Source organism: Capsicum annuum, chromosome 3 (assembly GCF_002878395.1).
Source record: "Capsicum annuum cultivar UCD-10X-F1 chromosome 3, UCD10Xv1.1, whole genome shotgun sequence".
Taxonomy (NCBI): domain Eukaryota; kingdom Viridiplantae; phylum Streptophyta; class Magnoliopsida; order Solanales; family Solanaceae; genus Capsicum; species Capsicum annuum.
In genome coordinates, this window is record NC_061113.1 from 9,132,526 (window position 1) to 9,148,183 (window position 15,658).

At 30.0% G+C, this 15,658-nt stretch overlaps 2 protein-coding genes across 2 annotated transcripts; one reads left to right on the top strand and one right to left on the bottom strand.

Moving 5' to 3' along the window:
- Positions 1-8,631: 8,631 nt before the first annotated feature.
- LOC107864567 (pathogenesis-related protein STH-2) lies at positions 8,632-10,412 on the bottom strand. The gene is made up of 2 exons (XM_016710982.2): positions 10,011-10,412; positions 8,632-9,223 (listed from the first exon to the last, which is right to left on the bottom strand). Exons 1-2 carry the CDS (start codon positions 10,180-10,182, stop codon positions 8,925-8,927), a joined length of 471 nt encoding a protein of 156 aa, XP_016566468.1. The 5' UTR covers positions 10,183-10,412; the 3' UTR covers positions 8,632-8,924.
- Positions 10,413-13,933: 3,521 nt separating this feature from the next.
- Positions 13,934-15,388, top strand: LOC107865569 (pathogenesis-related protein STH-2). The gene is made up of 2 exons (XM_047409013.1): positions 13,934-14,203; positions 14,856-15,388. Exons 1-2 carry the CDS (start codon positions 14,020-14,022, stop codon positions 15,152-15,154), a joined length of 483 nt encoding a protein of 160 aa, XP_047264969.1. The 5' UTR covers positions 13,934-14,019; the 3' UTR covers positions 15,155-15,388.
- The last annotated feature ends 270 nt before the right edge of the window (positions 15,389-15,658 follow it).

The following is a 15,658-nucleotide window of genomic DNA, read 5'->3' on the forward strand; positions in this document are numbered from 1 at the left end:
TCGGGACAAAATTCTGTCGCATTGACTACTTCTTTGTATGAAAACACTCTGTGTTTACATTCAAAGGGGCCATGATGTAGACACGTAATTTCGTCCCTTCACAACCTAGTTTCATCGTTTATCCCGTCTTACCACGTATCCTATCCGCGTGGTAATTTTTCTACAAGAAAAACAAAATAAATAATTACTTTATCTTTTTACCTATTTATTTATTTATGTGTCTTTATCCAAATAACAAAAGATAACAAATTTTGTTTTCTTTTAAAACCTCCTAACAACCCCTCCAATAAAATAAAGTCACCTCACATTATTCTAATCATCACCACCCTAACTACCAATGTGATCCCCCCTCCTTTATCTTGTCCACAAAGAAAGAATATATGTGGGACCCACAAAAATTTTCACATCATAACAAATACATGTCCATTATAAAAAGAACATTCTAAGAGGAAAAAAAAAAGGGCTCATTCTTTCATCATCATCTTCTTCACAAGAACAAAAAAAAATCCTCCATTTTTCTTCCATCTTTGAGAGTAAGATAACAATCCACACACACATAACAACAATTCTCCACCCATCATCTTCCTCACAAGAACAGAAAAATTGAGGAAGAGAAAAGGGAATCGCGTGAGAGAAAAAAATTGAGAGAGAGAAATTGGTCTGGATGATGGGAGTGTCGTGAACAGTGACTGTGAACAGTGATTGTGAACAGTGCCGATAAATAGTATTGTGAACAGTGACGGTGAATAGTGACGTGAACAGTATCATGAACAGTGACGGGTATGCGAATTCGGGTACGGTTTTATCGTTACTTTGTGATTTGATTCGGGTTGGCAAAAAATAAAAATTAAAAAAGTATACCGAAGTTGGGTTGCTCGTTTTGTTGAGGTTCGACTCGAGGTTTCGGACACGGATTCTACGGGAGTTAATCAAAATAATACATTGATTTTGAAAGCGGCATTGAGGTCCAATTCTATCTTCTCTCCCTTTTTATTTTTACGCAATTATGAGTGATTGGTGTGTTTGGCATGCTTGACTTTTCGTTATGTGTTGGTTGTTGTTGGATTTGAATGTGAAAACTTGAATTAGTAGTCGAAGAATTGATTAACTGTTTTGAGAATGAAGGCGGAAAGGGATTGGTCTCGATAAAAGCAAATTTGGATAAATTTTGATTCGTTGATGATGTTGAGCGTGATAGAATCATGCTAGAACGAGTCGGGTAGGCAAATAGTAAGTTCGGGTAGGCAATTTTAGAACTTATTGTTTTGGTTGAATGTTGAATTGTGCGTGTGAATGTTTCTTTCTCGTTTATCGTATTTAATTCAAATATATTCATTTAGCCGGGAAATGCCCCGAGACACATTGTGCTTATTCACCGGGGAATGCCCAGACATACCATGTACTTGAAGACGACGCACGATCAAGGCCCGGAACATCGGGTGGAGAAAGCAATGGAGTGTAGTTTAGAATTAGCATAGAATAGAGTAGGTTTATATTTTCGCATTTTTCTATTTCGGGATTGTAATAATCGGACTGGAAATTATAATTTTGGATTTGTTTTGTTTGTTTGTTTGTTTGATTGTTTTGTGTGATTTTGTGTGGTTTATATATTCATAATGTCAAATTAACCGATACGCTCCACCAAGTGACCGTGGGCAAATCATGGGATCGAGGGGTGCCTAACACCTTCCCCTCGATCAACAGAATTCCTTGGCCGGAATCTATGCTCGCAAACCAGTTTAAAGAGTCAAATAGTTTTGAAAAGGATTTTTCAATGGTGACTTGGCACACCAGATTATGCCAATTGGCGACTCTGAATAAAAAATGTTAATAATCCTTTTCCGAAACAAATTTTCATTTCTTGTCACTTAAATAATAAAACTCTTTCGAACATTAAATTATAACCATTTTTTTTGGAGTCGAAAAAGGGGTGTGACACTTTTTTTCGTTCATTTTTCCTTGACACGTTTTACTTTATAAATATTAATTTGACTAAACTTCAAAACTAAATTAAAGTAAATTAATTTAATATTTTTAATTTTAAATTTAGATGTTCAGAAAGTATAAAAAATGCTATTATAAATTACAATTAATGTAATAAAAAAATATATTTTAAAAAAATTGATTAAAATTCATACAGTTTGAATCTTGTGACGCCTACTTACCAACTAAAAATGAAGGAAGGAAGTAGTATATTGTTGGCCAAAACTTCAAATCTTGCTTGCTCAAGAAAATACTTTTCGTAAAGAGTAATCGTGATAGTTGCAATTTGACAGTTTGTATTTTAGCTGATTAATTTGAAATTTTTTTTGTCAAGTTAATGTCGTATAACGTACTATCCAAAGATAATTCGATACATTAAAATCTTTTAATCATGTGTGAATTGAAAAAATAGATCGAATCAAAAAGTATTATATTCGTAATATACTTCCTCCATTCCAAATTATCCGTCTCAACTTGAGATGACACATTAATTAAGAAAAATAATTAATAACATACCTAATTTACCATAATACTCCTATTAAATGATGTTTATATTTTAATTTGAAGAAAAAGTAATTAATGCAAAGAATAAAACATGAAAAAAATTGTCACTTTTTGATTAATGAAAAAAGACAAGTAAAATAGAAAATTAAATTCCAAAATTTGAGACGGAGGGAGTATGAAAATTAAATTTCCTCACACTCGATCAGCCACGATTCCAGTAATGCTGAATTTCATAGAGAATTTAAATCTCCTTTAACCTAAATCAGATTGCTCCTTAAGGTCAAATTATTTTGTTTAACATGTAAAATTGTAATATCGAGTAAGAATAAATATTTTTCAATTCTACTTTTTTTTTTTTTAGGTAGACTAGTAGTCCTTTGATAATCTTTTAAATGTCAATATCTTGACCAAGCCAAACATCGTTTACCATGAAGATTAAAACGCTAGCCCACTCTCACGTTGCTACTGTCTTGTCTATTTCATTTATTTTGTTTGTAGGTTTTCTATTTATTGTTTGGTTGTTGCCTATTGAAAATAATATTTTTACTTATTTTAGGTAGTGATATGAACTGCGTCTTTATCCTTCGCAAATTTCACTTTATAAAAATACACTAAGTATGTTATTTATATTTGCCAGATTAAAATTGAATGTTATAGAGTCCATTTTTAAGAGTTACACTTTCGACATAATTTTTCTCACCTCTTATTGATGATGAAAGAATTTAAATGAGTCAATGACTATCCCATAAAATGTACGTTGATAGTCTATTCCGTCTTTGCTAGCTCTTCTTGTGATTATAACCTCCAAAAATAAATTCTCCAAATTTGGAACCTATTTTAAATTAATTTAGGGGGTCTTTCGATAGCTGGTTAGAGTTATGCAGGTATTACTGATGTAGGTATTAGTTATGCAGAAATTAATTATTCATGTATTATATTTATCGTGTATAAGATAATACATAATTTTTTTCATAACTTATACATTTATTAGTTATTTGAGTTTCTAAATTGCAAATTAAAGTCTGTATTAATTTTATAGTAAATAGTTTATCTCCTAACTACCAAACATAGTATTTCTCAAAATTTAATATCTGCATAATCCTTCTCCAGATCAACTACCAAATGACTTCTTTATTATTATTATTTTTTAATTAAGGAGTAAATATCATAAACTTGAGCCAAAAACGGCTCCCATATTTTCAATACAACTTATAATGTAACTACAGAAATTTAAATTCCAAGTACTGTAAAGTGAAATCAGGACGAAAAACACAATAACCTAAAGCAACGGAAATATAACTTATTCTATGAACTAAGCGTGGGGTCTAGTGATGAAATGTGAATGAAAGATAAATAAAAGGAAGAAAATAATTGCAGCAAAAGTGAAATGTGCCTTCACTTTATGAAAGAGGTGCTTTATCATATTGATGGAGAAATAAATATTTTCATGCTTAAATATAGAAGCATTACTCCATGTTGCTAGTGAGACAAGAAGAAGACAAGTTTTGCGTTGTCGTTATCATTGCTCGCTCGGCTTCGATTTTTTATTTGAATTTGAATTTAAATTTGTTAATCGATCAAGAGTGTCATTTTGAATGACGAAAAGGTGATATGCTGCTGCACATGAGCATCTGTTCCCGTATATGGGTCTACAGATGCCAACGTAGATCAAGTGAAAACTTTTTGTTTTGGCTTGCATTGTGGATTGATGTGCTGGAGCATATAGGCACTTGCTTCCACATATATATGGGCCGTCGATCTGAAACAGTGTAACTCTTCACGAATCATTATTCTTTTCTGTAGCAACATTTTTGACTATAAAATATCTCATTTTTTCTCATATATTGACACGAAATTTCTAAGTAAAAATTTTTTTTCTTGTAAAATTTTAGTGTGATTTGCTACCGTTGGGTGCGTTTAAAATTCAGCGAATTTGAGATACCACTATTCAGCTAAAGTGAATCATTTTATCCTAGAAGGATATATTCTATAACTTTAAATATTCGAGGAAAATAATTTTCTTAACAACACACTATAAAATTTATAGTAGACTTAATTCTTCATTCTACATTGATCTCTTTATTATTTGAATTTACTATTTCCATGAAATAGTTTGAAATTGTTAAAGTTCATATTTGAATATAAATTTTATTAATCCGAAAATAACACAAAGAAAACTATATACTATGGAAGTTGGAAACAATGTCATGTGGCCCTGCCAAAATACAAATCGATCATGCTTGCTAACATATTATATATTGGTTCACCGACAAAGGTCGTGAATATTGGTGGGTAGTTCTTCATTTTTATGAGAGGTTTAATGTCTAATCTAATTAACAATGTCAAATGACCATGTTGAGCTGGATTTGAATGAACTAAAATGAATTGAATTAATAAATCTATTTCAGCGAAATAAATTGACTCAAAAGTTATTTGAACTAAATTGAATTTGACTAAAATAAACTAAAATTATTAGTAGAAATCAAATCATTAATCTACCTGTGATTGGACAAAGACATTTGAGGTTCAATGCAAGCATTTGAAAAGTAAAAGTAGTGATATTTTTTATTGAAAGTTCTTTCCATGACATACAATTGGAAAAAGAAAAACACTCAACAAAAAGAGTAACAATGTAAAACTCAAGCCCTTGGAGGAATTGAGACAACTCCATATAGTCAGCTTTGTTTGCTCATCTAAAATTTTAAACTTCTTAGACGTAGCACACTTTTAATTATTTAATTATATAATGTCATCACAATATGTATGACTTTTCTCACGTATGGATCTGATTCATTTTTCATCACTTAAGCGTAGACAGAAGGATTGGCGAGGAGGTATGCTTCGATGGCCTTGAGAAGGTCATTGGCTTAGGTCATTGGCTTTCTCTTTGCCCACAGTGTGTTCTTCCTCAGTAACAACATAATCACCTTTTGTGTGGTACTCACTTGTTGTTGTGCAAACACATCCTCCATTTTCAGAAGCTTCAAATTTTCCCTCATAGTTAATTGTTTCCAGTTTGTCTCCAAGAACATCACCTTCGATAAGTGAATATTTTGTAACCAAGTTCTTATCGTCAACCACATGAATCTTGCTTCAAGTACTTTATTGGACCACCTGCCACTTAAAAAAAATATTAAAGTTTCATACAGTATTAGTGTAAATAACTTTTTGATATGATCAAATCATTCATAGAATATTTACTGATAGAGGTGCTAAATAAGCTGGAATCACGATAAACTGAATTTGGACTGATCAAAATTGGTTAAGTTTGGAGATGCGCGGGCTATTGACCCGTCTAAAGTTACTTGAATTGATATGGACTAATAAATACGAGTTTCACCCATTTTTTTATAAATAATACGGATCATAATCCAAGTTGCACAACTATTTCTAATTGTATTTGGTTTATTTGCTCTTTCATAATTTTTAGTACCTTAAAAAGTTATTATGTTTTTTCATGTATAGTTATATATAACATATTTTTTAAGAAATGTCTTGTTGAAAATATTCCAACAAGATCTCTTATGAATTAATTTGGACTACATATTAACGCACTTTTTTGAGCTCATAATTACTTTATTTGTTCTTGTATAATTTCTAGTACCTTATAAAATTGTATTGTTCTTTATTATGGTTAATTATATACGAATATCAAATTACAAAATGTCTTTTTGAAATATATTTTGACAAAATTTCACGTGAATCAATTTGGACGAAATATTAGCTCAGTTTCAATTGATTGAGATAATAAATGGTCGGATCAGTAATCTGTGCCCGAACTTAGATGAATATATTGATGACTTTTGCCCAACGAAAATAAAAGATAAGTAACCATAAAAAATATTAGTATTTCATAAAAAACATATTTCTTGGTATCCGACACAGGGGTCATTTGGTTGGGAAAGAGTTACTCTGGGATAATTAATTTCACCATGTATATAAGATAATTCATTTCATCATTATGGTGTAAATGGTAGGACAAATAATACCGATACTAATTAATACCTCATACCAAATCTGAAATAAAACAGTCCTTCATTTAATTTCAAAACTATTTATCCCTTATACCTCAGATAAAACGAACCCTTATAGTTCAGTCATGAGCAGCCTTAGCTTTAATCTAAATTTCAACATTTAAATCACTCCATTGTTGACATTGACGGAATTGAGAGAATTTTATGCCAAATGGTATATTAAGTTTGATTTGGACAGTGGGAACCTACCAATTTGGTTCTGCATAGACATAGTGATAGTGCTAAGTAAGTGTCTAAAATTAAGTAAAAGAATGTTCATTTGCTCATATTATTATCAGTATTTGATATTAATTGCTAGAATTCAAAATTATTTAGTTACTTTTACTCATCTAAGCATATAATCGAAAAAGGTTGAAAATTAGAATTTCACGAATTTGAATTTAATGATATCTTGACAGATACTTTTATTCAAAATAAAAATGTATTCATATTTTTGTATCATGTTAATATGATATTTGGCCAAACTCCAAATCTCGTTTGCTTCGGGAAAAAAAAACTTTTCGAAAAAAGTCATCATGAAAGTTGCAATTTGTCATTTTGTATTTAGCTGATTAATTTGAAAATATGTCAAAAGTAATGTTGTATAACTTAATATTATTTTTAATTGAAAGGACATTTCAACACAATATTAAAAGCTTTCGAAACTGTACGGAATTTAGAAAAAGATAAAACCAAAAGTATAAAACCAAAAGGTGTATAGTATTATTAATATGGAAATTAAATTTCCTCAAACTCACCAATCATGATTCAAAGTAATCTTGAATTTTCTAGAGAATTTAATAAATTTTCTTTAACCCAAATCAAATTGCCCCTTAAGGTTAAATTATTTTGTTTAGTTTGGTAAACATCAAATACGAGTAAATATTTTTCTAAGGGAGGAGGGGGGGAGGGAGTGTGGTTGTCCTTTGATAATTGGGTGAGTGGGTGAGAGGACAAGGATTAGTATGTCTTATCTCAAAAATCTTTTAAATAAGTAAAACATTCTCTTACAAAATCTTTAAAGTTGATGAAATCTTGACTAAGTAAAGCCAATTTGGTGATGTGAAACTAGGACTTTTATCTTCTTACTATCAATAAAAAATATTTTTTTAAAAAGGTGTTCTGTATATCTACATTAAAATGAGATTGATTTGAATTTATGTATTGAAGATCTATTTTGAGAGCGGCATTCTAACTAGAATTATTTTTATGCCTACAACTTAAATCAAGACTTATCATTAAGAATAAAGAAATTCCGATCATCATATCATAATTCATATTAATAACTAAAGGTCATGTTTGATTGCATATAATATTGTTAGAATAAGATAAAAGTAATATCATAAAATATTATTAGAATATCAAGCACTAAATGAGAAACAAAAAATATGTATATCTAATAATTTATCATTCATTTTTATCTCGGATAAGTTATAATATATATAAATATTTACCTACTTTATACGAGTATTACTATATATTTTTAGGAGAAAAAAGAAAAGTAGGAACAAACTTTAATCAAACTTTTTTCAAAATGACATAATTGTATTGAAGTGAGATTAAATTTAAATTTGCGCATTATAGGATTTGTATTTGAAACGATGTTTTCAATAATTTTTTATTTTATTTTGAAAAACTAAAATTCAAAACATCTGAATAAAGATTGTGAAATTGCAAACATCTCTACTATGTAAGCGAGTAGTCTGACTATTCCATCTTTACCAACTGTTCTTGTGATTATAAGGTGCAACAATTTTTTTCCAATTTTTCGGACCTGTTCTAAATTAAATTAATGTGGAACTTTGAGTCTTTGATAAAGTCAAGTATACCACACGTCAAAAAAAAATTGGCATACAAACGTAAGGAAACTATAGACGATCGTACATGGACATTAAATAATGTCATGCTTACTAACAATAACATGTTCATTCTTAACTTAGAGGTTTGATGAATTCAAATTGAAAGTATCAAATAAATAAATGTCTTGAGCTGAATTTGAGCGGATCAAAATGAGTTGATTTAATAAATTTGCTAGGACTGGCACAAAATTACTTTATCTAAAATGAATTTGGTGCACATAAACTAAAGTCGTCGTAAAAATTCATGAACAATGACAAGTTTAGTATAAGCATTTGAAAAGTATTTAACTTTTGATACCATTCTTTATTGAAAGTTCACTCCATGACATACATTTGGAAAAAGAACACACTCAACAAAAGACTATGACGATATTGTAAAACTCAATCCCTTGGAACTTTTGACGAATTGATAAAACTCCGTATATAATTATTTTAAGTCCGACTTCTCAGTTGTCTCATCTGAAGTTTTTAAGTTTTTTAAAGATAACACACACTTTTAATTATTAAGCATATAACGTCACAACACGCACGTAGGTGTGGATCTGATTCATTTTTCATCATTCATTTAAGCGTAGACAGAAGGATTGGCGACGAGGTACGCTTCGACAGCCTTGAGAAGGTCAATGGCTTTCTCTTTGCCTACATTGTGTTCTTCTTCAGTAACAACATGATCACCTTTTGTGTGGTACTCACTTGTTGTCTTGCAAACACATCCTCCATTTCCAGAAGCTTCAAATTTGACTTCATAAGTAATTGATTCCAATTTGTCTCCAAGAACATCTCCTTCCACAAGTGAATATTTACTTACCAAGTTTTTCTCATCAACCACATGAATCTTGTGTTTCAAGTACTTTATTGGACCACCTGTGCCATTTTGATCAAAATAAGGTAGGAAAATTATTCGAAAAATAAATAAATTCTACAAAAACCGACCACCTCAAGTCGCTATTAGATTATAGACCAAGTATTTCGCGAAAAAAGAAAGAGAAATGATTTTGCATCTAAGAAATATTTGTTTGATAAATATATTAACAACTTTGCATTTTATTAGATTAGGAAAATAGACATTAAATTTAAGAAATTATTAATTTTTTCAAAAATTTTAAACCCCCAATTCACTTTTGAGTTTAGGCCATTAAAGTACTTGAGTCACTCTTTCGCTCCACATCTTGTTACTAATTATTAATGTTTTTTTTTCTTAAGATCTTTTTTTAGAAACTTAATTATGTACATATACGTTTATTATATAGAGATTATTCCAGAAATTATTTGGATCCATGATTTTCATAAATTTTGAACTTTCTAACATTTTATTTTGGGTATAGTCAGACATTTTTATAACAATTCTCAGGGGCGGAGCCACCTGTATTAAAGAGTGGTCAAATGCACACCCTTCATCGAAAAATTATACTATGTATATATATGCTAAATGTTAGTTATTATGGGCGTGTATTTAATTAACTTTGCACATTCTTAACGCAACTGCAAAAAAAATTTACACACTCTTCGTTAAATTTATGGCTCCGCCACTTTCTATAGCAACATTTCACTGTAACAATTTTTTATTTTTTTTTGAGGAAACATTCTTTAATGTTATGTCATACTATATGTTTTCTATAATAAAATCCGTTGTAACAGCCAAAATAATTACCTTCAACAAAGTTCATCTTCTTGATGGTTTCATCTCCATCAACAGTCTCAATGTCCTTAACATCAGGCATCACTTTTGGGATAAGGTTGTCAGAATCAAGAACCAAAGCTTTGAACAACCTAGTAGGTGCAACTGTGGTTGTGGACTCATGAGCATAGGTATTGATACCCATAATGTTGTTTGATTAATTTGCCTCGAACAAAGAAGAAATAAGAAAGAGAGAGGATAATAAGATGAATATAATTTAATGTGGTGTGAGATATAGTGGGAGTTTTAGATGGTATTTATAGGGAGAAAATGGAGTGATGTGTGTTTTGATGTGGAGTTGAGGTGTATTTTGAATGGATAAAATTTAGAAATGATTTCTTTACTGTTGTGTTTTCTTTGTTCATTGAAATGTTTTATTCGAGGATTTATATTAAAACAATCACTCTTATCTTTCACATGGTTGGTGGTACAGTCACAAATTCAGAATTTAAGGATTCTCAGTATTTAAAAAATTTAAATACACATATTGATGTCCAAAGTTATAAGATTAACTAAAACAATCAACTATCTTATTGACTTATTGGGTGTTTTTTCTAAATTTTATATTAGATTTTGTGTATTTATTTTTTTATATAATTTGAATCAAATTTAACTACTGTCAGAACACTGAAGTTTGACTATTAATCTACCTCTAAGGTGGTAAGGTTTGCATACACACCATACCCGTTTTAGACATCAGTTATATGATTACACTGAGTATATTTTTATGATAAATTTCTTAAAATCAAGAAAATAACTTTTTCAAAAAGAAAAGTAGAAAAAGTAAGTCTTATATGTGGCATTTCACACTCATTATCATTTATCCCCCAATGTCCTCGACCTACTTCATCAATTTTTTTAGATTATATAGAAATAATATTGGAATAATTTTCTTTCACTTATTTCTCTAAAATATTAGAAATCACACTTATTTTTCAAGAAAATATTATTTCATTTATTTTTCCTCGTACCAAACACACCTTTAGAGCTCAGTCATCAGCAACCCAATTAGCTTCAATCTTAATGTCAACATTCAAAGCAGTCCATTGTTGACATTTGTGTCCATTTTTTTCTAGATGTGTCATTCACTTAATAATTAATTTGTTAGTTGTGGCATTGGGAAAGTTTCATGCAACATGGTGTATAGCAATGAGACTTGTGATACCCCTTCAAAATTGGTATAAAGCGATCGTCATTAAATATAAAATATAGGGAAATTGGAATTATTAAAATATGTAATACGATGCTAAAATTTTGATATATATCTTAAAATTGTATCTTTTACTAGGTTGTATCTTTGAATAGGTCCATCACTTTGAAATTCAGTTTAATGTTTCAGACGTAAAAATAATGAATCTATCGTTCTTCTAAAGTCTTTCAATTCAATTAGAGGAAGTTACTCTAAGTACTTTCCGCGCTTCAGTATGTATTGATTAACTTTCATCATAGACTTCGATTGTCTTTTCTTGTAACAGCTCGAAGTCACTAAATGTGGTTGATAGACTCAAATCCTCGTTAATATCATGTATAATCACATATTCAATCTATTGATATTTGATTCAGACTTGTTCTAAGAAAATATCAAGATACTTCAAATTGTCTGTCGACACGAATAAAATTAACCATCGAATACAAGAAAATATTTTTTCAATTCTTATTTTTTTGCGGGGACTGTTTGTCCTGTGATAATTGCGTGGGAGGGTTGGGGTGGGTGAGAGGACAAGGACATATACTAAATGTCAACATCTTGATGAAGCCAAACATTGTCTCATAAAAATCTTTAGTGTTAGATGAAATCTTGACCAAGTAAAGCCAATTTATAATGTGAAAGTAGGAATTTTATAAACACTCAACCTTCCAACTACCTATATAAAGGTCATATTTTTTTTCGGTCGATATCTATGTTGAAATTTGATTATATTAAAATCGTATATTGAGGGATTTATTTTTAAAGATAGTGCTCCTAATTAATTTTTTATCTTTAAATCAGCTTAAAATTCAAATCTCTAATTAAGAGTGAAGAGATCATTCTGCTATTATACGTCCATATTGGTAACTAAAGGTCCGGTTTGATTGCATATAATATTATTAGAATAAGATAAAAAGTAATATAGCATGTTCATGATATTTTATGCTTGATGAGATAGAAATTTTAATAGTAATTTGTGTTAAGTCAAGATTCTAAAATTACTTTTTCAATTTTTGTTACTATTCAAAATTACCTTTTTTCTTTTCTTTACCAAACACCACAGACTTTTAAAAATAAATACTTTTTTAAGAAAAAGAAATTATTTTTAATTTTTAAAAGACTTGATTAAACAGATTATTAATGCTTCTCTAGTGGATAATGAAATTAAGTTGAAATTAAGCATTTGTGGATAATATTATCAATAGTCTGAAAACACAACTTTTTACAGAGAGAGTTGGTCAAGTTCAACCAATTTGCACACATAATTTTGAACAATAAGTCAGTTTAGTTTGAAATAAATATATTTCAGAATTTTAAATCTTGGAGTTAAAATTATAATTATAGTCTTTATAACTTATATTATCTTCTAAATGGAATAAAATATATTATAATCTTAATTTTATAATCGGTGTTAGCAAATATCCCCAATCAAATACAATAACAATATACCCAGTATATTCATACAAAGTGGTGTCTGGGGAGGGTGAAGTGTACGCAATCCATACCACTACCTCGGATAAAGTAGCAAGACTGTTTTTGATAGAACCCCGACTCAAGAAAATACCCCCAATCAAATAATATAAAATAAATTTAATTCTAAATTTTAAATAGGAAAAATCCACCTAATTTAAACCAAATGCATACCCTGTCCATCTGTTTCATTTGACTTATTTATCGCAGCTTGAATTGATTTTAAAAATAAAATAATCACACTTAGATGTATTGTATCCATTTTGACTAGGAGTGTAAAATTTAGCTCATAAAAATATAATTCTCTTAGACTTATAAGGATTGTATTATCTTCGTATTCGTATTAAATTGGTTGGGTATACCTAAGTTAATTCATAAAAAATGATTTGTCCTATTTAAGTAGCATATATATTCCTAACTTTCCTAGTTGACCCATAAAAAAACTTACATCAGAGCATAGAAAAATCAGTTTTTTGGGATACACATATATAAAGGAAAAAACTTTGATAGTTTGATTTGATTATTAATAATAATAAAAATAAATGAACAACTAAAAAATAATTTTGAGTTGGACAAATTTAGTTCGTATTTGATTCAAGAGCTAATCCATCCACAAGATCGCGACTCGCAACCTGGACCAAAGAAGAATGTCAATCGTGACCAACTGGATCCGGTCGTGACCAGGTTTTTGATTCTCAAGTGAGATGATTATGTGCCAATTATCCCTCATTAATTTGGATTTATACACTAAACGAGCTGTCCTACTTATCAAATTAATCTTTGTTTTTTTTGGTCTATAACACATACCTCATAATTGATGAAGTAATCGAGTCAAAAAGAAGAAAGAAAACTATGTAGATTTGAAACAGAAAATATAATATACTCATGTGTCAGCAAGCCTCATTGTTAGATCATTTTAATATAATATACTCTTTAAGTTGTTTGGCTTGTTTCGACTTAACCCAAAATTTAAGAAAGTAACAAAAAATACTTTTGAATGTTGTAGTTTTAAACAAGTCACGTAGAAAATTGAAACTAAAAAGTTACTTTGTAAACATATTAAAATAAAAATAGATCAAACAAGTCAAACCGATGGGAGTATTAACTTAGGAAAATGTACAGACCAAGAACATCTAGAAAAAATGACACAAATGTGTAAAATGTACTACTTTGAATGTTGAAAAATATTTACCAAGATGAATGAATTACTGATCTATAAATACCCTCTATGAATATTTCATTATCACATAGCTCAAACACTTTGATCACATCAAACATTCTTATACATTAATTTTTATATATCCTTTTTGGTTGAATAACATTATGGGTGTCACTACCTATACACATGAGACTACAACACCAGTTGCCCCTACTAGGTTATTCAAAGCTTTGGTTCTTGATTCTGACAACCTTGCACTTAAATTGATGCCACAAATTGTTAACAACATTGAGATTGTTGAAGGTGATGGTGGTGTTGGTAGCATCAAGAAAATGAACTTTGTTGAAGGTTTGTTTTATGCATTTATTTATCTTATAACTCTTATATATATATGCACCGATAGCGTAACGAATTTTATAGTATTATCAGTGTAATTTAACTCGTTGTACAAGGTTATTAATCTTATAGATTTTTCAGGCAATTAACTAGTTTCACTTATTATGCGCGTAGATTATGATATATACCACTTAGAACAAAGTTTATATTAGATAGAGGTCATGGATTCAAGTTTTGGAAACAACTTCTGGCAGTAATGTAAGGTAATTAAGGCTGTGTACAATACACCCTAATGGTGGGGCCCTTCCTCGAACCCTGCGCATAGCGAGATCTTTAGTGCACCGAGCTGCCTATTTTAGTTGTATGTAGATAATAAGCAAAAAGAAAATAGAGTATTAGGTATAAATCACGTGTAAAGATTATTTTCTTTTACATCGATCAAAATGTTGACTTCTAAATTTTCCAAGAAAATACAACAACATATCCAGTGCATACTCACAAGTGTGGGAGGGGTGAGTGTACGCTGACTTTATCCCTAGTCTTTTGTAGGATAGAGAGGTCGTTTTTGATATATAGACCTCGGCTCAATAGAATCATTTTTCGAAAAATGGTTTGAAAGAAGAATATTCCAAGAAAATAATTGCAAAAAATTTGTAAATGTCAGGTCATCCAATCAAATACTTGAAGCACAAGATCCATGTTGTTGATGACAAGAATTTGGTGACCAAATATTCAATGATTGAAGGAGATGTTCTTGGAGACAAACTAGAATCTATTTTCTATGATGTCAAATTTGAAGCTGCTGGAAATGGAGGATGTGTTTGCAAATCCATAACTGAATACCACACAAAGGGTGATTATGTGTTGAAGGAAGAAGAACACAATGAAGGCAAAAATCAAGGCATGAAACTTTTCAAGATTGTTGAAGCATACCTCCTCGCCAATCCTACTGTCTACGCTTAAGTTATGAAAAATGAATCAGGTCCACACGTGAGATATAACGTGTTGTGACGTTGTGTAATAGTTAAATAATAAAGTATGCTCTCGTTAAAAAACCTAATCATACAGTTATGAAGTGTGATCAAGCCCTTTTATAGTGTTTTTGTTGATTGTGTGTTCTTTTCCAAGGTTGTTATGGGAAGAACTTTAATAATTTACTAAGCTTTAATTTGACTTATCAAAAATACTTGTATCAAACGACAAATCATTTTTTTTTTAAAATTATTTTTTACAATATATGATTTCCAAGCATAATCCGAGCTTAGTCTATACTTTGCGTTGGGTATATTCAATAGAAGTTAAAAAGGGTATTTATCTCGTTGTGTTCTTTATATGGATATCTGAGGGGAAGGATAAGGATGGATTGTTAGTGTGGACGATTTAAAAGATATAATCAGAGGACATATATGATTAGATCCCATTTGTATACTCAATGGAATCTGACATATTTTAAGCAAACACTTTGTT

Excerpts from the sequence above, each read along its gene's own strand:
- LOC107865569 (XM_047409013.1), top strand. The coding sequence starts at position 14,020 with ATGGGTGTCACTACCTATACACATGAGACTACAACACCAGTTGCCCCT. Across the intron at positions 14,204-14,855 it reads GAAAATGAACTTTGTTGAAG|GTCATCCAATCAAATACTTG; the intron begins GTTTGTTTTATG and ends TGTAAATGTCAG.
- LOC107864567 (XM_016710982.2), bottom strand. The coding sequence starts at position 10,182 with ATGGGTATCAATACCTATGCTCATGAGTCCACAACCACAGTTGCACCT. Across the intron at positions 9,224-10,010 it reads GAAGATGAACTTTGTTGAAG|GTGGTCCAATAAAGTACTTG; the intron begins GTAATTATTTTG and ends AAAATGGCACAG.